The sequence below is a fragment of the Gobio gobio genome (genome assembly GCF_949357685.1).
Source record: "Gobio gobio genome assembly, chromosome: 19".
Lineage (NCBI taxonomy): Eukaryota > Metazoa > Chordata > Actinopteri > Cypriniformes > Gobionidae > Gobio > Gobio gobio.
In genome coordinates this window covers 18,542,435-18,565,228 of record NC_137112.1, presented here as the reverse complement: position 1 = coordinate 18,565,228, position 22,794 = coordinate 18,542,435, and the positions used below count along the sequence as shown (strand labels likewise).

General features: G+C 37.2%; 2 protein-coding genes across 3 annotated transcripts in view; both read right to left on the bottom strand.

The window, feature by feature from the left end:
• samd13 (sterile alpha motif domain containing 13) overlaps positions 1-5,154 on the bottom strand; it is a gene marked incomplete at its 3' end in the record, with an annotated part of 30,474 nt that extends 25,320 nt beyond the window's left edge. The window contains exons 1-2 of one of the 2 annotated variants that reach the window (XM_079843968.1): positions 5,017-5,154; positions 3,128-3,170 (exon numbers count right to left, since the gene is read on the bottom strand). In XM_079843968.1, coding sequence (XP_079700094.1) covers positions 3,128-3,165 — 38 coding nt within the window. In that variant the 5' untranslated portion in view covers positions 3,166-3,170; positions 5,017-5,154. The remainder of the gene's footprint in view (positions 1-3,127; positions 3,171-5,016) is intronic. The other variant, XM_079843969.1, reaches the window with a different exon arrangement.
• A 6,741-nt stretch (positions 5,155-11,895) lies between these two features.
• Positions 11,896-22,614, bottom strand: prkacba (protein kinase, cAMP-dependent, catalytic, beta a). Its single transcript, XM_079843960.1, has 10 exons — positions 22,286-22,614; positions 20,697-20,758; positions 20,479-20,607; positions 17,022-17,120; positions 15,848-15,930; positions 15,640-15,766; positions 15,442-15,537; positions 15,242-15,364; positions 12,852-13,016; positions 11,896-12,739 (listed from the first exon to the last, which is right to left on the bottom strand). Exons 1-10 carry the CDS (start codon positions 22,461-22,463, stop codon positions 12,614-12,616), a joined length of 1,188 nt encoding a protein of 395 aa, XP_079700086.1. The 5' UTR covers positions 22,464-22,614; the 3' UTR covers positions 11,896-12,613.
• Between the last annotated feature and the right edge of the window lie 180 nt (positions 22,615-22,794).

Below are 22,794 nucleotides of genomic sequence, written 5' to 3'. Positions count from 1 at the left end.
AACATTTACTAATACATTATTAAAATCCAAGTTGTTTCTGTTAATATTATTTAATGGACGTGAACAAACATGAACTAAAAATTAACAGTTGTATTTTTATTAACTAACTAACTTTTTAACTTTATTAACTAACGTTAAGCAGTGTTTCCCCTAGAATTTTTTCCAGCAGCGGTGCTGTTACGTGCCAGAGGTTGTTACCAAGCCACGCGTCGGGGGGTCCGGGGGCATGCACCTCCGGAATAAATAAAATAAAATAAAAACTTAAACCATGACTTCTGGCAAGTTTTGTGGATAGAAATAGACATTTTGAACATTCAAATACAAATTAAGCTTTTCATTAGTTTAAAAGGTGACTAGCTTATAGCCTATTTTACTTCAATAACCTGCAGGGACGTGCAAAAAGTTCCTAAGGGGCAAGGGCTCAAATGTAAGAAAGGGGCAATATGTAAAAATAAAAAAAATGTTTGGATACTATTTTATGTTTTTGCAAAAAGTCTCATGCTTATCAAGCCTGCATTTATTTAATAAAAAATACAGGGAAAAAAAAAGTCATCACATATCATACAAGAGCTGCAAGTAATTTTATCTTTGCCTTTTGTTGTTTGATTCACATTAATGGCTCAATCGTCACCAGGTTTATTAGATGCTGCCCCTTTAAGACGTAGATCTAATATCATTCTCCCATTAATTTCTCCAAACTATTTACGCCCAGTTAAGCTAAACTGTGTTTAAGTGAATACTCTCCAAGCCTGTCATTTTGAGATATAGGCTATTTTGTTGTGTATTTGATGGTTTAGTCGCGCACACGAAGCATATGTGCAAGTGGGTCCGTTTCGCAGCGTGCGTACACACACACACACACCCCGCCTTGAACTTGGAAACAGCATCTATTGCGCGAATTATTGTGCTTTTCATTTAATCAAACGTTCTGCAATTTAGCCAAAGTGGAGAGTGCATTTGACAACAATCACAGATTGTGCTGAATCTGATGTTAAATGCATGTTTGGGGAGAAATGACAGCGCGCGCTATGAAGGGACGGAAGTTGTGCTAGACGATACGCGAGTATAAGAGTTTTACCTCATATCTTCTTTTTATAATCCTTGGAAGAGAAAATAAAATAATATTAATATCACAGCCCTGTGATATTGTGTAAGTGTAAGCAGACTACATTTTTGTTTAGTTCTCTGGCCATCTTCTATCTCTCTCTCTCTTGTACAATGTGTAACGTTAAGTGAATGTCGTGATATTACTGATCATGTGAAGATTTTGCAGTGGCGCTGAAAATCCAGCGCTGCGCCGCTGTGAATACATTGTATGGGAAACACTGCGTTAAGAATAATAACTACTGTAACAAATGGAGCTATTGCTCATTGTTAATGTTAGTTAAAGGGTTAGTTCACCCAAAAATGAAAATTGTGTCATTAATTACTCACCCTCATGTCGTTCGACACCCGTAAGACCTCCGTTCATCTTCGGAACACAAATGAAGATATTTTAGTTGAAAGCTGATGGCTGAGAAAGGCTTCAGATAGGCCTCCATTGGCATTCAGTACATTTACACTCACAAGACCCATAAAAGGCACTTAAAACGTCGTTACAAAGTCCATCTCACCACAGTGGCTCTACAATAATTTTACGAAGCGACGACAATAGTTTTTGTGCGAAAAAAAAACTAAATAACGACTTTATTCAACCTCTTCTTGTCTTCCGTGTGTGCCTCCACGACGCATGCGCGAGAATATGACGTAGCGCCGGCGTTCGGGAATCCATGAAATGCACACTTTAGCCTGATTTTGAGCACTACGCAGAGACCTAAAGCACGATCAATGTAGAATTCAACAGCTTAGATACGCGCGTCTTCCTCTGCTTGTAAACAAATCGCTTCTGGGTCATGTGTCCGAACGCCGGATCTGCGTAATATTCTCGCGCATGCGTCGTGGAGGCATACAAGGAAGACAATAACAAGTTAGATAAAGGCGTTATTTTGATTTTTTTTATTTGCGCACAAAAACTATTGTCGTCGCTTCGTAAAATTATTGTAGAGCCACTGTGGTGAGATGGACTTTGTAACGACATTTTAAGTGCCTTTTATGGGTTTTGTGAGTGTAAATGTACTGAATGCCAATGGAGGCCTATCTGAAGCCTTTCTCAGCCATCAGCTTTCAACAAAAATATCTTAATTTGTGTTCCGAAGATGAACGGAGGTCTTACGGGTGTCCAACGACATGAGGGTGAGTAATTAATGACAGAATTTTTGGGTGAACTAACCCTTTAATGCAGGGGTCTACATACTTGGTCCTGGAGGGCCACTGTCCTGCAGAGTTTAGCTCCAACCCCAATTAAACACACCTGAACCAGCTTATCAATGTCTATTTCTATTTATGTCTATTTATCTGTTTGAAACATTTGTTTACTTTATAGGCAACATTTTTCTATGTTGTTTTATTGTATTTAAAGGTGCTGTATGTAAGAATGACAGCTAGTGGTTGAAATAGGTACTGCAGTCCAAATTCAAAATATTGTTTGCCCCGCCCCCTCCACTCGATGCTAATGCGAGTTGCCGGTTTGAGGACATGCAACAGGAACGAGCGCAGTTGATTTTTAGATGGATACAGAGGCTTTTTAGGTCGTGTATAATCTGAGATCTATGACCCAGTTTATTTGCTGGCTTCCATGGCAGTAATTTGCGGTGTTTTCCGCCAAATGGCAACCTGTGTGGTGTCGAAATACTATTGGGTAAACTGGCAATGTGCGTTATCGCACAGACCAAAACAAAAGACATTCCAACACGGAACACACGTTTTAAAATAGATTAACTGACTGTAGCAATGTTTTTCTGAGAAACAAATATGTGATCTCAGCATGTTTCCTAAATATCTGCAAACATATTATGGTATTTTCATGCTTTAGTTAAAAACTAAACTAAAAGGAAGTCAAAAACTTGCATACAGCACCTTTAAATGTTCATAGTTCTTTTAGTTATAAGAAAAAAGTTATTAAACCTGTTAGGAGAACAAAACTTTTTTTGTATCTTAATTCAAAGTCGTGATAATAGAATTTACTGTGATAAAAGCTTTTATCGTTAAATTAAAATGTGATACTGTCACATGCCTAGCATACACTTACCTTTTGGTGTCCACTGACCCATTTTCCTTGGCTTCCATGACTGCTGGATTAAAAAAAAAATCTTAATAGATTCTGATTCAATACATGCAATTATAGTCTATCATCACAAGCTCCTTTTGTAGTTCTCTAAAGCCACGTTTCCACTGCAGGAACTTTCCCCAGGAACTAGGAACTTTGGGGTAGTACTCGGTGTGTTTCGACCGCAGGAACCAGGGTCTAAATGAAGTTCCGGGTAAATATTTCCCCCTCCAAACGACCCTGCTCGCGAGGTAGTACTTTTTCAAAGTTCCGGAACTATCGGGGGTGGGACTTGGGCGCTGAACATGCTGATCTGTTGAGCTCATGCAGCATTTTATTTCAACCGGCAAAACAAGTCTTGCGAGGTTCGTTCTGCGTTCAGTAAAAATCAGTCTTGCTCTTTCTGTGCGATGGCGCGCGTTGTCTCAACAATCGCACGGTCAATGTTTGCTAGCTTTACGAGCTTTCAGAATACGCTTTAGTATCAGTGCTCGTCTCTTTTCCGCCGTTTTGTTAATGACATATTAGTAAACCACATAACCAGCTAAAGCAGCGCTGCTTGCATCTCCTCCCAGTGGCGGCTGGTGATCTTTTTTTTTGGGGGGGGGGGGGGGGGGGGGGGGGGGCACAGTGTCTTCACTTTTATCTTTTTACACATTCATTTCCCACATACAATTGAATGAGGAAAGGAAAAACTAAAAAAACACAGCAACAACTTGACTATTTGAACATAAATTTTGCTCTCCTTTCTTTCTGGCCAGCAAATTTCTCAATGACTCTCTGATCAAGTAGTGTCATGACGTTTGCATTGTTCAGTTAGATATTTGAGGTCTCTTACCCCCGTTGTTGTCCACAAAACTTCAGTACCAACTCTTTGAAATAAAAGACAGGGAAAGCAATAAAGGGCAATGCTAACAACACATCCAGCCAGCCACCTACGTTTCTCATAACAAGCGCGTGAAGCTCCGAGTCCAGCTGCGTCCTGACACTGGCTGCTGCTGCTGGATTTGTAAATCACGTTGGTCCGGTTCGGGATCTTCCAACGAACGCCTTGTGAAAGAATTTGGTTTAACTGCTGCCATCTCTACGAAAGTGATCATCATAACAAGGTTTTGGCGGAGTCGGAGTGACTGTGTCGCCCGCGCACTTTCGCTTTAGTGGACAAGAGCGGAAAGTTGAATGACAGGTGATGAGAACCAATCAGATTGGATAAAATAACACGCATCCAATTCTGATTCGCCAAGGACGCAGCGACCTGCGTCCGGAGGAGGATCTTTAAAAACCAATTAGAGACCAGCTTCAGGTCACATGCTGCCCGTATATTTTCATCCATTTGTCCGGCGTCCCTCGCGCATGAAACCGCATGAAACATATAAGAACATATTAGTTAACCGATCAAAGCCAGTTTTTATTAAATGCTGAGGCTCTTAGTAACAGCCGGCACGTCGTATGAGTAAACTATTTTATTTTTATTTCATTTTTATATCATAAAACAGCCGCCACTGTCTCCTCCACTTGTTATTGTTGCAGACAGCATCGCACAAAAATGATTACTGTCCGTCGCTGACCGGGAGGAACAGCCGCGCGCAGTCCCACGTCTCTGGACTAATTTGCTTAATCTTCACGGTACTTTAGACCGCAGTGCAAATGCAGACAGTTGCAGGTCTGGGGAAAAAAAAGTTCCTGGTACAAATTGTTCCGGGTAATTTTGGTGGAAACGGGGCTTTAGAAATACTATAGTATGGGAGATGCTCTATTATAATTCATATTTGCACATTCTGATCAATTATTGAGCTGCAAACATACACTCTTTTAATATGAACACTAATAAATATCTTATTAATCTGATCAACAACTGATCTAAAGCTCACCTGTTTGTCAGAGAGGTAAGACTGCTCTATTCCATTAGATGTGTTCAGTTGAATCCTCATGGCCTGTTCATTCCCTCTTCATCAGTCCCCTGCTGTGCAAAACTGCCCCATTTTCCATAAACTTACACAAACCTCCAAGTTTCTCAATAAATTTGGGTGTAGCCAGAGATCTGATTCTGGAAAATAATAAAAAGATCTGAGCAATAAAAAAGATGGCCAAGCATTCTTTCACTTAAAGGATTAGTTCATTTAAGGGGGGGGGGGGGGGGGGGGGTGTTGAAATGCTGTTTCATGCATACTGAGCTTTAGGGATGCACCGAAATGAAAATTCTTGGCCGAAACCGAAAACCGAAAAAGAGTAAACCAAGGCCGAAAACCGAAACACCGATAGAAATTATGCCAATTATTAATACCATTGCATTTATGGCTATGACTGTGTACTAACTTTACTAAAATCAAGGCATTGCAATTGCATAAATTAATATTAAAGTTTCAAAGAATAAATCAATTACAAATTATGCCAATATTTATTTAGCACATTGCAACAATGCACAGTATAAAATAAAATTCAAACTAAAATGTTTAACTTGACCCCACTCATGTGTACATTAAATAATAATGTACAGACCTACAGAAAGTTTTTCAAATTAAATGTTCTCTCATAAAAACAACGTGCATTTAGGTCTAGTGCATTTAAAAATTTTCTCTGTAGGACTACCACAAGAAAGTGCATTCAGAACAAGTGCAACTGCTTAAAGATACAACTACTTTCTCTGTAGGCCTTCAACATAATAGTGTATCAAAACAAAGACTGCCATAGCCCATATGTTAACTGTAGAATAGGGATAGCGGTACACAAAACTGACGGTTCGGTACGGGTTCGGTACAGCAGTTTTACAAAATGGCTTTTTATTTATTTTTATTGGTTTATTGAAGAAGAAAAAAAGTATCTGTCCTTAAATGAATTAAATTATAACAAAAAGTTTATTGAAGATATTGCTGTAAACTATATAGGGAGCCCTTACTTGCACATTAATATTAAAGGTTAACAACAGAGCCCAAACTATTAGCCTAAATTCAGTTGCTATTTATTTTTAGGACTTATAATCAACACTCAAATAACATTAGTCCGCAAACATGTAAACTTCACATAAGGCAGTTTTTGCAATAACTTCTAAATTTAATTATAAAATAGTTTTTTATCCAATTCGTTGTTGAATTGTTACATGAAATAATCAAGATATCATTAACAGGTTAAGAAGAATATAATGAATATAACGGCTAATATAGGTCATATATTTAGTGAAAGAGTTGATTTCTCTAGTGAATACAATTCTGTGGACACTGAATGACTGCCAGAGGTAAATGTGATGCTAACGTTACATGACATTGTTTAGTTTACAGCAGTTATATTGACGTCTTTCCGCCGTTGAAACACTGATTTAGCGATTACACCACATATATACATGACAGTAAGTTGTATCCTCAACACTAGAGATGCTCCGATCAGCATTTTTGGGGCCGATCACCGATCACCAAGATCATGATCTGCCGATTGCCGATCACTGCCGATCACAGAATGGCAGGGGAATGGCAATCTTTTATCTATAATCTTGCAGAGTTTGCACCATTTGTAGAAATGAAACTAACTCTAAATTAACTGAGTCAAGATCTTGAAGAACCACCAAGTGTTTATTTTAGAAAATGAGATAACTTAAGGCTACTGTAGGCCATCTTTCCCAAATAAATGTATATAATAAATGTATATAATTATCTCACCTAAATATTTGATCATGCAGTGCATTTTTGTTTAAATTATTTTTGTTTAAATTATTAAAAACATTTTTTCAGGTAGGTCTAACATTAGTATTGAGGTAAGAAATACTAAAGACATTTAGTAAGAAATTAAATGTTAATTAATATTGGTCTTCCCTGAATAAATTAAATTAGATTAATCCTTACACTTAAGGTTGCAAAAGTTAGTCATTCAAGAGCAGTGAGTGTCATAAAGGTTCATCAAACAACACAAGACAAAGAGAAACTCAGAGACAGCAGCAGTTTATTCGACTGCTGTCACTTTAAGAGCGAACACGGATACATGCAGTTGCACGAAATGTTCACTCGCGAGTCACGACGGGGTTTACGTGCATACTCGTCAAGACGGTAATTTAGTACATACATTTGTGTGTATCTGACCATTTCAGCGCAATTTGTACTCGCAAGCTCTATGTGAGATGGCCTGTGTGTGTGTGTGTGTATCTCTCCAGACCGTGCGCACGAGTACGGTTTGAACACTGGCAAGACTTAAAAATAAATGCAAATGACAAACTTTAGTGACGATGCGACACTGCCTCGATTGTGCAAAGTGGCAAATCCTGTGTCAACTGTGCAGCTCGATTTTAGTGCACATGCGATGCGCTGATGTGAAGCCATTTGAGCATTTTGAAAGGGAGAGAGAGCGCGCGCACGTGGTGATTCACGCGCGCTGTTTGTGAACTTATGTCCCACAGAACGTTTTCAAATGACTGCGTAAGTTATTTAATATAGAAATATAAATTGTACCTCACCTTCAGCATTATAATTATTTTACCCGCGCTGGAAAGAGAATGAGATGGTGTCGCTGCATATCATGCCCTAGCTCTCACGGCAGGTGCGGGTTTTATGTGTCGTCAGCATGCGATCGGTTCATGAGATCGGCCTTTTTGGAGACCGCCGTTCAATCATCCCAAAGCGATTATCGACCGATCAAGATCGGTTGCCGATCGATCGGAGCACCCCTACTCAACACACCTTAGATGTTCATTCATGTTTATTCTTAAGGAAGAAATGATCGATCGCGCTCACAGATGATCGCGTTCACGCGAGCGCGCCGCCGCTTGAACTGTGATGTGATCAGTGACGCCACATTAAAGAGCGTCAAAACGGCATTTATCGTTTGAATTTCGTGATACATGTTGATCGATGTTGGTGTGGGAACTCGGATTGAAGTGTGTTCCGCGCTGAATAACATGCGCCCACTGTTAAAGATTGCACTTCAGAAACCGTTCGGTTTCACAGTGAAGTCTGGTCCTCTTCTCATCGAGAACAGGAGCTCTCGCTGTCAGTGCTTGTGCATGGAGCAGATGAGGGTGTTTCTCAGATATATTGAAATACGTCCACACCGCAGACATGTTGCTTCAGACAAGCATGTGCAGGTCGCGGTATCTGTTTGCGTAATCACAACATTTCGGCCATGTTGTTTCGTGATAAAAGTCTTTCGGCCGAAAACCGAAAATGCACTTTTGCACTTTTGCACTTTTGGACCATTTTCGGCCGAAAATTTTTAGTGGCCGAATATTCGGTGCATCCCTACTGAGCTTTTTACACTGTTAAAAACTTGGATTCCCATCCTAAACATGGACAACGTTTTTTTTAAAAGTTGGACATTTGATGGAGTATTTCTGTGCCAAAAATACTCCTTCTGGTTTCTCAGAAGTTTCAGAAAGTTTTTTTCGAGTATGGGTAAATGTGACTTCAAATGGGCGGAATGTCCTTGTACGGGCTCTTCTCCCGGAAGGGCGCGCGCGCGACTAGAGCGATGGAGCAAACGCTTTAGGGAAGCCGGCTGCACTGCAGCCACAGGGCTTCACGAAATCAACAATGTCACCAAACATGTGTTTTTGGTTGTCATGGCAAGACAATCATGTTTTTCCGGAGCAGCAACGGAGTTGTGCAAGTGTTTGTTTGTTCCCTGAATTTCGGCGACGATGGTTTATAAACAAGGTACAGTTCAATTCCGGATTTGTAGCTCGCCGAATGCTGAAAGATGGAGCAATCCCAGCGATTAAGGTTCACAGTCGTGTTGGTAGCAGGTGGTGAGTAAAAATGCTTCAAATGTCTTTGTGTTGTTAGCTATTGATTCCATTGTTTTTCTATGTAAACATGCATAGCTCAACGCAATAGCTGCGCACGCTTGTCATTCTTTAGCTCCGCCCGAACGATACGGCCCCAGCCGCTCAGGTTTTTTCGGAAAGACTTGGTACATCGTATCTTTCTTTTATAAATATAATAAAACTAAAGACTTTTCGGAGATATGAAAGATGCAATACTACTCTATAGGTACTCAAGATTGACATGAGATTGACTGAAAATGAGTGTTTGACCCAAAATAAAAATTCTGATAATTTATTAATCATGTCTTTCTTTCTTCAGTCGAAAAGAAATTATGTTTGTTGAGTAAAACATTCCAAGATTTTCTCCATATAATATATTTCAATGGCAACCAAGGTCCAAATAAATGCATGTTTCAAAGGGCTTGGAAGTGCTTCAGAGGACTCTAGGAACAGGGTCTTATCTAGCAAAACCATCTGTCATTTTTAAGAATACATTTATAGCCTATACTTTTTAACCACAAATGCACAACTTGGTGTTGTGATTCTTCACTGCGTATGCCGTCAAAAAGATTACATCCGTGACATAGGTGGAAGTACCGACCCAGTGTTGAAAAACTCCATTTCATGTTCTCCTTCAACTTCAAAATCGTCCGACATCGTTGTTTTACCTTTATTTTTGTAAAGGGCATTTGATTTAGTCTTTGCACATTCGTTTTAACACTGGATCGGTACCTGCCACCTACGTGACGTGACCTTTCCGATGTGTCAAATGCTGTGAAGAATCACAACACCGAAGTTGAGCATTTGTGGTTAAAAAGTATATACATTTTTATTTTTCTCTTGAAAATGACCAATTGTTTGCTAGATAACACCCTATTCCTCAGCTGGGATCGGGTAGAGTCCTCTGAAGCTTTTTGAAGCCCTTTGAAACTGCATTGATTTGAACCTTCAACCCGTTGGTTACCATTGAAATACATTATATGGAGAAAAATCATGGAATGTTTTCCTCAAAAAACATAATTTCTTTTCGACTGAAGAAAAAAAAGACATGAACATCTTGGATGAACATTTTTGAAGTGAACAAATCCTTTAACCCCTGGAGCTGTGTGGAGTACAATTATGAGGGATGGACCCTTTTTTGAGCTTCAAACTCAATGGATCCCGTCACTGCCATTATAAAGCTTGGAAGTGTCAGGATATTTATTAATATAACTCCGATTGTGTTCATCAGAAAGAAGAACGTCATATAGCCTACACCTAGGATGGCTTAAGGGTGAGTAAATTATGGGGTAATTTTAATTTTAAAGTGAACTACTCCTTTAACTCAACCAATATTTTAAGCACTGTGATCTTTCAGGTGAGAAATAAACCAAAACGTTTAGAACAGCAAAAGAGACTAGAGAGACATGTTAAATAGAAGAAACTAAGTTAGAGGAAATACATTGTAAACATTCAGGTAATCTGTCAGAAAATAAATAATATACTAGCAAATACATTTTTTTATTTTTCTCCTTATCATACAAAGAAACTCAACCTTAAAAGCTTTCAAGTTTGAGAACATCTTAAATTACATTAGAAAAAGATCACACTTTCACAAAAAGGGAAATCAAGCATTTTCCGTGCTGATTTGACAGGTTCCGTGTCTATGAAGAGAAACGCGATAAACAAAATGACAGCCATCATTTTTAACATAGAAAAGTGGGTTTTAATTTTAAATAATAAATCCAAAAATTATTGCAAGTAAAGTATTCTTGATTTTAATATCGAAAAATACCGTATGAAATATACATTTAGTCTTGCTATAAATATATCTAACTGTATCGCTGAAGCTGTAATCTGACAGGCTTTTTCAACAAAACATATATTTAATATATGACAAGTGTTTTTACGATGAATTTCAACAGTGTGATGATTAATAAAGCAGATGATGAACTCATTAGCCAGCTAGCTTCCTTTAACTCCACATTTATGACAATTGCCGTCTTTCTAAGAAAACAAAACGACACTTTCCAATTGTTTGGATGAAAAGCTTTTATCTTACCAATTTGTTTTATGATTGGATGATTTATGTAGATGGTTTGGATGTTATTGATTCCCGATCATTGGAACAATATTACGCTTTTTTCCTTCAGCACAATCCGACAAACGCAGGAGCGGGGGATCATGGGTAATGTAGTCTCGAACGATGGGAAATGTAGTTCTTCACAAGCATGGTTAGATTGAAATCATGATGTTATTTTTACCTGAGAAATCAACGAGAAAGCAACAGAAATATGCTGTTTTACCACCAATTCCAGATAGCCTAGTTGATTTTTATCTAGAATAAAAACAATATTTGACAAAAACAAATGCAATTTTCTCTGCAATTACTCTTCTTGTTGAAAAGAATAAAAAAATGCACTAAAATTTGTTACAAGGATTCTAACCAACTAAAATGCAGTGTAGTGCACTGTGTAGTAGGTAGCCTAGTAGTACACTCTTAGAAGAAAAGGTAGGCCTATTCTCTTAATTTAAGTGGGAAAAATGATTCACAAACATAAGGACAAATAAAAGACACATAGCATTGGACAAGGCAATTTAAATCATTTTCTTTTATTCAGTGTCAAAATAATTGGACTCAAAATTGTACAGCATGACCTCTACAGCAGATATACTAATACAAAACTTCAGATTAAATATCAGGATCATATATGATTGAGCTGTATAGCATTGTTTTAGGGGATGTGTTTTTAATGGGGAACAACATTCAAACAAACAATTTTACATCTTTAAATTGTACATCTTTACCCTTTCATATTTCTGAACAGCCACGGGCTTTCATCAGCATATACATATTCTACAGATCTTTCTCTCTCTCTCTCTCACACACACACGCACGCACACACACACACACACACACACACACACACACACACACACACACACACACACACACACACACACACACACACACACACACACACACACACACACACACACACACACACACACACACACACACACACACACACACACACACACACACACACACACACACACACACGAACGCACACACACACACACACTTTTTATGTTTTATGGGGAATTTCTATAGACATTTCGATATTTATACTGTACAAACTGTAGATTATATCCCCTTACACTAAACCTACCCATCACAGAAAACTTTCTGCATTTTTTACATTTTCAAAAAACACCACTTTGATTTATAAGCTGTTTTCCTCATGGGGACTCAAAAAAAATGTCCCAACAAGGACAAGGATTTCGGATATGGATATTGCCATCTTTGTGGGGTCTCACACAAGCACAATAGAGAATTGAGCTTTATATATATATATATATATATATATATATACACACAGTAATACTGAACATACTTTTGTTTAATGTGTAACAAACAGGGGGAAATGAAGCAGTATTCCAAAAAGTGGTTAAAAAAACCCTGAACAAAGTGAAAAATAGGCTTTTTACAATGTATAAATTAACATTAAAGTAAAAATATTACTTTTACTCATAAATGTTTCAAAAAGAAGAAGACCAGAACAAGAATGTGATATTTTTTAATGCAGTAGACTACACTTCATGCACCTGCATTCAGCTCACTGAAAAACACCTAGAATTTCCCAAGTCTTTTTGAATGAAGCAGTGTACAAATACATGCTCTTGGATTCAACTTTGTAAAAAAAAACAAAAATAAAACTCTTACTAAAGCTTTTACAGGTACCCTAGAACTCTAAGAACTCTTTTGTACATTTCTCTGTGACAGATACCCGTATGTTTTCCTCGTCATAGTCATCAAAGTTACTTGTGTCTCCGGGCCCTCTGCACTTTGGTATGATGGGAGCATCAACCTGTAAAATTCATGAAGAAATAAACATAGTGCAAAAGAGCAGTTCTCAAGAACCAATCAAAAACTTGAAACCTGAAAGTTTGAATAAGATGATAAAGACCAAGAGGCCACACCTTCTTCTCATAGATTGCAATCCAGTCTGTCGTGGCAAACCATCTGTGGTTTTTGATGTCACTGACTCCATTTTTCAAATTGCCAAAGCGCTTTGTGAGGTCCACCTGCAGCAGATTGCGCAGAAGATCCTTCAGGTCTGAACTGAAGTGTGAGGGGAATCGTACCTGTGGAAATCAAATATTCACATCTGAAGGTTTGATATTTATCCAATAATCACTAATTATGTAAAAAAAAAAAAACACCCAATGCATTGTTGTAGTCAGCAAATGTTGAAAACATCTCCAGAAACTTTGTGTCTTTTCTGCTTCTGTCATTTATTAGTTTCATTAGTAAATGTTTTTTCTTCTTGTTTTAAGCATTCAACTGTGTCTCATTTCAAAGGCTGCTTTGACTGTCGGGAATAAGTCTGCTGCGGAGCTTGCACCAGCGCACCAGAAGGGCGCCCCTTATGAATCCTAAAATGACAAATGGGACACCCTTTGGTCTCATGGACTTAACGGACATGGTCGTTTTTAGACCAGCACACCCATGGGTGAACAGATGGGCGCAAATGCATTTGCTATTTAAACAACGTGGCGCAGGACGTGAAAATTATAACTGCGTCGGGCTGAAACTACCAAAAAACAAGCCTGGCGTCACATTGCGTCCGGGTATATGATAGGGCTCATGGAATCTGCTATGGAGCTGATTTATTATTTACAGTTTTTTTCCTTAAGAATTTGTTTTATGCACATTCTATAGGCCTGTATGTATATATGCTTGGGCTGTTAAACATGTTTATATAAACAAATATTAAAGCTGCTGTCCGTAACTTTTTTTGTGTTCAAGATTTACAAAAATGTTATAATGAGAATGTACATTATGAATGCATTTTCCAAAACCATGTTTTTGTCTTACCCTGAATCATTATGGTATACTTATAATAAGTGTTTATATTGGGACTATTTCAGACCGGTCTGGTAGGACCCGATGCGGAAGAGCACAGTCCCTGCGTGACTCGCCATAGACATAAACAGAGAGAAGTAGCTCCGGCTGCAATGTTCTTCCACAAGATGCATGCAGTTCTGTTTATTAACCGCTAGAGTGTAAAAAGTTATGGACTGCAGCTTTAAGAATATATTAATAGGCCTAACGGAAATTATAGTAATACAATAAACTATAACTGTGTTGAAAAAAAGTCAGCTTAAGGTTACAACAAGTATTAACTGCGGTTGAATATCATACAGTTGTGTGGGGTGGGGGTAAATTAAGTGTGATCTGCTGTGACGTCACAATCATGGTGCATTTTGGTCTATGGATCTGCCTGAAGTACGTGTTGAGTAGACTCGCTCCCTCTGTCAATATTGAGGGGTCAAGGGTCTCTCCAAATAAACTTCAATCATCCACTTGAAGCTGAACGCATTTCAAAATGGCGATGGGGATTCCCTCAAGGGGAAGTGCTTAGGGAAGTTTACGTGTCTTTAGACAGAAAAAAAAGTGGAGTTAAACGCAGCCCAAAAAACACCCTGTCAAGTTACGGTGCAACTCCTCCATTGCATGTTTGATATGGAGCAGATTTTAAAACGTTATAGTATGTCATGCATCTCCTAGCAATGAGGCACCCATTTCTGCAAAAGTCTGTTATTTGGAACGACTTCATTGTTTAGTGTATGATGCTGCCCCTTTTTTTTCTGTAACCATTTACAAAGTTACAAAGCAAGTGTTTGATGAATAGTATTTTCATATTTTAAAAGTCCTGCAGTGTATTCCAGCCTTAAAGTCTGAAAGAACTTAGCAAAACATCTATCATCGCTTTTTACAAGATCGTAATGTTTCAGATTTGAACAAGCTCTAAAATTGAGTGTAAAGTGTAAGTTGAGTGTTTAACATACAAAAAGCATGTCTTACAAGAATACACTCTTAAAAATAAAGGGTATAAAAGGGGGTCCGCGAACAGTTCTTAAAATAACAATTTCTTTATTAAAGAACCTTTTGTGCAATGGAAAGGTTCCATGAATGTTAAAGATTTTTAATGGAACCATTGATGCCAATGAAGAACCTTTATTTTTGAGAGTGTATGTAGGGTACAAGGGGGCTAAATGCTCCTGTTAAAATGTTTATTCTTGCCCCCAAATATATGATGACATTACATTATTTTTTATTGAATACTGATGGAGCAATCCAATTTGTGTAAAATAAATAGAAATTGTGATATAGTATAGATAGGACAAACAAGAAGGAATTCCACCGACAACTACTAAAAAAAAGTGCTAAAAATGCGCAAACAGCCAGCCACTCACATTTTCTTCATAATACGTAAAAAATCTATAAATTTTTATTTAGTAATTTTTTAGAGTTACACACACATTATGCGTTTTTTTTTCTTCCAAATTTTTACAATTCTTCTGACCTTGCCAGATACGATTTTCTCATAGATCTGAATAGGTTGATCAGCGAAGAAAGGTGGATATCCAGCAGCCATTTCATAGATCAGAACACCCAACGCCCACCAGTCAACAGCTTTGTTGTAGCCCTAACAAAGAAAAAGAGAAAACGCTGAGGTCTTGTTGAACTCCTAAAGGAGTAAGAACTACTGCCGTGTTTTCTTACCTTGCTGAGAATGATCTCTGGTGCCAGATACTCTGGCGTACCGCACAATGTCCAAGTTCTGCCTTTGACATGTTTGGCAAAGCCAAAGTCTGTTACCTTAGTCACATTCAAATGTAAGAGTCATAATAATGTATGAATACAAGACCAAAGTGAAGGTAACATTTTATCGGAAGACCAGTAGCCAAGTGACTGGTATACCTGGATGTATCCCTGATGATCAATGAGCAAGTTTTCAGGTTTTAGGTCCCTGTAGATGAGGTCTAGAGTATGAAGATACTCGAACGTCAGAACAATCTGAGCAGCATAGAAACGTGCATTCTGCTCACTATAAGGAAAACATGGTTATTATTATGAGGGCTAAAGGCACATAGTAAAGAGTTTTTATTAACTAGTTTAAGCTGTTTACCTGAATCTTCCAATTCGTCTTAGATGTGAGAACATCTCACCGCCTTGGATATACTCCATGACCATGTATAAATTTGAATTATCCTGTTAAGGGAATTATTTAACTGACACATCACATGAAAACCACAAAGCTATGGAATTAATGTATGTTTTGCAGTAGACCTGCCAATGATTCCACTTCCTACAAACACACACTTTAACATTGGGTGCGTCTCAATCAGTTCCCTAGCTCGTGAATCAGTATATCATGTACACAAATTCGGGCAATGGTAAGGACAGTAAAGGACGATGACTCACTACACTTTGGGACACTGAACATTATTACTGGTATTTATGAACACAGCAGAGCTGATATCTTTCTGACATTACTTGTTATTTAAAGTGCATTATAAATACTTTGCTTGTTACATATATGCACCATTTCAGCCGTAAATACATTTTGCTAGCTAGATTGTTTATTCTGAAATATAATAAAATAATGGTTTCTATTTTTAAAACACATATTGTCCTGACTCTTCTAAACTTTATAATGGCAGTGAATGGCTGTTTCAGTTTTGAAGTTCATAAAAGTGCATCTATCCATCATGAAAGTGCTCCACACGGCTCCGGGAGGTTAATAAAGGCCTTCTGAAGCGAAGCGATGCATTTGCGTAGAAAAATATCCATATTTAAATTTTTACAAACTGTAATCTCTAACTTCTGCTAACTGTCGTACATGCGTTCACAAAAGACTGCCGTTCCAGCGTACTATGATGTAGGATGCAGGCATAGCGTGACGAATGCGGAAACGTAGAGGATAGAACAAAACAAAACTTGTTTCTCGTGAGAACTAGCATAATATTCTCACTGGATTCTCATTCCTACGTCATACGCTGGAATGCCAGTCTCTCGTGAATGTGCGTACGACAGTTAGCTGAAGTTAGAGATTACAGTTTGTAAGGTTTAAATATGGATATTTTTCTTAGTCACATATGTCAGCATCGATGCACCCTGAGTTTTGTGGTGCATTGTGGGACTTTTTAGGGAGCGAACGTTTCAGTGCACTGGAAGGATTCTGCGACTGAGACAGCCCTTAAAATGGCCGATCCCTGAGCAGTGCCCTGACTGAACTAGGGAGCTGATTGAGACGCACCGCACCCATTGTCTATCTTCTCAACTTTAAATTGCTCCTGTACCTTAAAAGCGCACTCCAGCTTCACAAGGAACGGAAAGGACACTGCTTGTAATATTTTCTTCTCGTTTAATGTGTGTTCTATCTGTTTGAGCTTCACCACCTGAAAATATTTAAAAGCAGGGATTAAAAAAATGTGGCAAATAATTATTAATACAAAACAAAAACAAACATTTTAAATACTAAACAAAATAAGATTTTTTTCACAATATTTGAATGTAGGGTACAAGGGGGATACATTTCTAGTCCCAAAATATATTGAAAAATTCTGTAAAATGCTTTTTTAAATTTAATATGAATGAAGCAACCTAATTTGTGTGAAAATAAATGGTTAAAGAAATAGCGATATAGTATAAGGCCAACATTAAGAGGATTTTTTAAAGAAGAAAAATTCCCTTTTAACAAAACTGTAAATCTTTTATTTCAAAAGATATGTTCAATGGATTACAATATGTTTTGGTTAAAATAAAACAGCATTAGCCTTGTTGTATTTCTATTGTAAAAACACCGTCAAGTAAAGTAATTGTGGTTTTAAAATACTGTTTGCCATTTGAATTCAAGAATAAAAAGCAGCTGGATCCGGACATGATGACTCTTTCTTATCCATAAAGTCATTCACAACACATTTTGCTTTTTCTTCTCATTTGTCACATACACATGAGAAAACATGCATTGTATTTGACCACTTTTGCCAGCTTAGCTAAAATCCTACACTCAATCCTCTCAGTAATGTGTTATAACAGTGTTTTGGTTTCATACATGACACTTAAAGTAAGTTTACATGACTAAGATGTAGGCTACTAAAAATGGAAATGTTTTTTCTTTAGTTTTTCACGTACTGTACAGACAACTATGTTGTTAAAATGTCCCCCATTCACATGGATCCGCAAAAACAACTAAAATGCTGTATTATGCATGCCATGCCAGTAGATGGCAATGTCACATTGTGAAGAAACACTGCACGCCTATAGACTGAACACGTAATACGGTGCCACTGTTTTGACAAATCTTTGTTTTTGTAGTTACAAGGAGACAATAATATTGTTTCCAAAAACGTGCACTTTGAAACCCATTTTCAAAAGTTTGCGTTTTCAGGCCGCCAAAACGGCATTGTCGTGTAAACGAACAGCCAAAATGCATAAAAAGTTCTGTTTTTAGTTGAAAATGGTATTGTGTAAACGGCCCCTCAAACAGTAACAATACATGACAGGCATCAGTGGAAACATCATGGCTCTCTGTGGTTTGATTCTGTCAGCAGAGGAAGTTTCAGTTTCCTCTACACTCTGTAAATAAATGTGTACCATTTTACACTATACATTCTGACACCTGAAACAACACCAGCCAGACTCAATTTAAACTGTGACATTTGACCTGTTTTTGAATATCTTGAAATTCGAAAATAATAATCTAGCAAATCAAGCATTTTTGTTTTATGTCCTCTGTAGAGAACATCAGGACTCAGTTATTAAGAAATTGAGTACAATTATGTATAAAAAACATGCTCATTTTCTTTTACAAATCTCTTTTTTTTAATCTAATAGTGTACCTGTAAAAATGATTGTTTTTGTTATGGCGGGTCAGGCAAAACGAGTAGAGGAGGGATCTAAATGCAGCACTTTTATTTTAAACAAAAACAAAGATGATAACAATGAACAATGATGATACAATGAAGAAGAACACAATACAAAGAACTGAATAAACTAAGGGCCATACACAGGATAAAAATGAACTAACTAACAAGGAGCAGGCTGATGTAATCAATAAAACAATGAGTGACTCTGCCAACAAATGAAACCATGACAACCAAGGAAATGGAACAAAAAAAGGAAATAACAATGTATAAACTATCGGTACATAGTTACAATTGCAATACAATTGCATCGCTTCACTGCCATTCATAAATCCTCTCCTGTGGCTTCATGGTATAGTAAAGTGTCCATCAAATGTGCATTTCAGAATCTCGGCGGAAGTCATCCGGGTACTATTCACCAACTGTTTTTCAAATACTATGCTTTCGGACATACTGTATATACTACTCTTTTGGCATACTGTTTTGCATACTATATAGAGAAGTCCAATACAAAACTGAAACCAAAACTAAACAGTTTTTAATATAAATATATATTTTTTATTATATTGTTTTTTTATGCACAGTTTAATCTAAATGTCATAATCATAATTTAATGACAGTTAAATTAGGACATTTTAGTAGATTTTATAAACATTTCTTAGAAAAAAAACATTACTGGTGTGCATCTTGAGACAAAACAATGGCACTGACATATTTTAAGATATGTCAGTGTGAGTTGTTTTCAGTCAAGACAGCTTGAGTATGCATTTTAGTCTGGGACTAGATTTAAGCCTTGTCTGTGAAACCGTGCTATAATGTCAAGTTTAGTGAGGAGGCTTCTAAAGCATGCTCAGTTTGATGGTCTCTGATCACCCATAATAATCTTGAAAAACTTGTTAAAGCATGGGGACTTTTGAGCAAATGTAAATATTTGTTATTCGGAATTAATGTATGTTTTAGCTCTATTTATTGTTGTTAAAAAATTTTTTGTTTCAAGTCACCATTAAGGTGATTTGTTTTGTTCTTCTTTGTAAAGTTTTTAAAATTTTAATGATTAAATACGTTATGGTTGATTTGGTGTGTAGAAGTAACCCTATAACTGACACAGATTAAGCAGACTGAAATTGTTAAAGGTCTACAGTTAGAAGTACACACCAAGGACGATAACTATAGTGATAATTATAAAGTGTTAATAATTGTGAAAACGTGAATCTGTGAAAACGGTGATGGCATGCACATGCGTATTACGTGTGTAGTCTATAGGCATGTTAGGCTTGTTAGTTGATACTAATTTTTACAATCTGAGTAAACTATCTTTCTATCAATCTATACAGTAGACATTGAATTAATAAGTGCCTTCTTGAAAGTGAAAAGGACGTGTAGCCAAGATTGGTGTCCCATACTCGAGGAATTCCTGCTCTGCATTTCACCCATCCCAGTGCACACACAGCCAGCAAACAGTTCAAAAAGTATTGAACACACACACACCGTGAGGCAAGAACACACACTTGGAGCAGTGGCCAGCCATTTTGTGCTGCGGCATCCAGGGAGCAATTGGGGGTTAGGTGCCTTGCTCATAGGCACCTCAGTTGTGCACCTCACAGGCACCTCACTCCCCACATTTCCTGCCGGTACTGAGACTCGAACCAAGTCCGACTCTCTAACCATTAGGCCATAACTGCCACAACTAACCATTGTAAAATCCTACTCTTGTTAGAAAATTAAAAAATAAATATTTACAAAATATTATACATTCTGCTATACTCTTTAAGAGACATTAGGAATGGGTTAAACAATATGTCTACAAAAACAATATTAACAAAAACATGTCTTCTACTGAGGACACATAGCAATTGCTGGGTCCTGCAGGAGGATATATACGTATACTCACTTTTTCTTTGTCCAGAATCTTCATAGCATAGTATTGTCCCGACTGTCTGTGCTTGACAAGCATTACTCTTCCAAAAGATCCAGTCCCAAGAGTTTTCAGCCTGTCAAAGTCATCTAGACGTGATGTGCTCTGCAGATCCAAAGGCAGAAGTCAACAATTAGTTCTGCTGGAAAAAACAGAATTTGACTTTTATGTATACTGTAATAAAGCTCCCATACCTGTGGCTGACTCTCCCATTTTCTCAAAAAATCCTCTTTGGCTTTTGCCAAGAATTCTTTCACTAAACAGAACAGATTACAGAATTATCACCAGTGGGAATTATAAATGGACAAAGAATTGTTCAGTGCATAATTTTATGATAGACAATAAATAAAACAGAAGTTAATGCATTTAAATGGGATCTATGCTGTATATATAAACTGCTATCATCCCCTGGCTAGCATGCTTTGCAAGGGATTGGATGGGAAAATAAATGTTATTTTATGTTTTTGAGCAAGATGAAAAAAAAGGCAGGAAACGTCAAATGTCAGTGGAGTCAGTGCACTTCCTGCCAACACCATATGTTAGACATACTAAAAATTAAAACACTAAAAAAGTGTGTGTTATTGCTATCTATAATGAGTGCAAAGATTTCAAGTTGCTTTTTTTGGGTATTCGCTTCAGGTAGATTTCTGTTACATAGAGTATTTGAGTTAAGTTTACATGGCTATTTCATGTTAAGAAAACTAATTAAGTTCAGCCAAAGAGTTTTATAGCACAAGAGAACTAAATATTGAAAACTGTGTATGATGTCTTGCCATTCTGTTTGCAGCAACAGATTTGTTTTGTATTTATCTTGATTTTACTGTCTCTACCATGTTTTAACTATGTGATACTCATTCTGATCAAGAACAGTTTCTTCTGAGACTTATAAACGACAAATTAATAAACAAAAACATGGCAGACTGAGAAATGACATAAGACAACATTGCATAATAACAATAGGCTATAATCTATTCCACTTGACAACATTATTCAGATCTCTCCACTGGACAGCATTATACATGTACAACACACATAATAATATATATCGGCCTATAGACTTTTATGATATATTTTATGAGGTGCCTACCTACCACCTACCACCTGAACATAAAATTTTATTTGCATCTGTTAGTCAGATATCAGTATCGAATTTGGTTAAATTTTAGGTTGTAATTTCACTGGAACCAAGAGTGTTGTGACGAGAAATAAAGAAATCAAGTACACTGTGACAGTCTCAGCTGTGTGTAGGGAAGCCTATTATGAGGTCTGCTCAAACTAGAAAGAAAGATAATACTTCATGTTTCAAACTTGATGTAATTTTTTTAACAGCCACTTTTCACTAAAGTGAAACCTCAGGTTTGTTTGCTGGCTGTGAGAAGCAAACTGTCCTCTTCCTGTTGAAACCACAAAAAGTCTGACAGCAATCAAAGTGTACAGAAAAATGCAGATATAAGGCTAACACATTTCATGCTGCACTCCTCAGCTAATTACAATAAAAGACATATTGTATATGTATCATATACATATATGTATATATATATATATATATATATATACATATACATATATATATACATATACATATATATATATATATGCGTCATATCCTTTGATCTATAATGGTTGAGAAAATTATCAGAGATAGAATGCTATGAGTTAATATCAAGAGTAAGCCAGTTTAAGATACAGGATTCTAGTGCATTAAAACAACATTCATTAGGTTGTTTATTAATAATTATAATGAGATGTTTAAAAATATATATCTGAAAAGGCTTAGACTTACTTGTTGCATCCCAAAGGCCAGTGTACTCTGACACATGTGGCCCCTCATTCTCTAGACCTTTCTCCTGGTTTCCTTTCCGATATTTGTAAAAAAAACGGCTAGCTAACGTGTCCAGTTTCTGAAGGGCAGAGTTAGTGCCTGATGACTGCCCAAAGTTTGGATCTTTTGTCTGGGCCATCACACGCCCTGTTCATACAGAAGGAAACTCTCAAACTGGTTGATAACCACAAATGCTCTTCAACTAAAGTCTCTGGAGCACAGAGAAGTCATAGTCATTTCCTGTTTGTGAGTCTAGATTAACATAGAAAGTCTTTGTCTTACCACCAACTGAGCTAGTTATACTTCCTGTTAAAGTATGTGTTAATGAAGAAGTAAATACGGGTCATCATGCCCTTTGCTCAACACCCAAAAACAGTGGAGAAAAACAAAAAGACACTCTGAGGTTCCAAAGGCCATCACAGAGAGAATGTAGGCTATTGATTTCCACTGAGAGATAACTTGTCAATAAT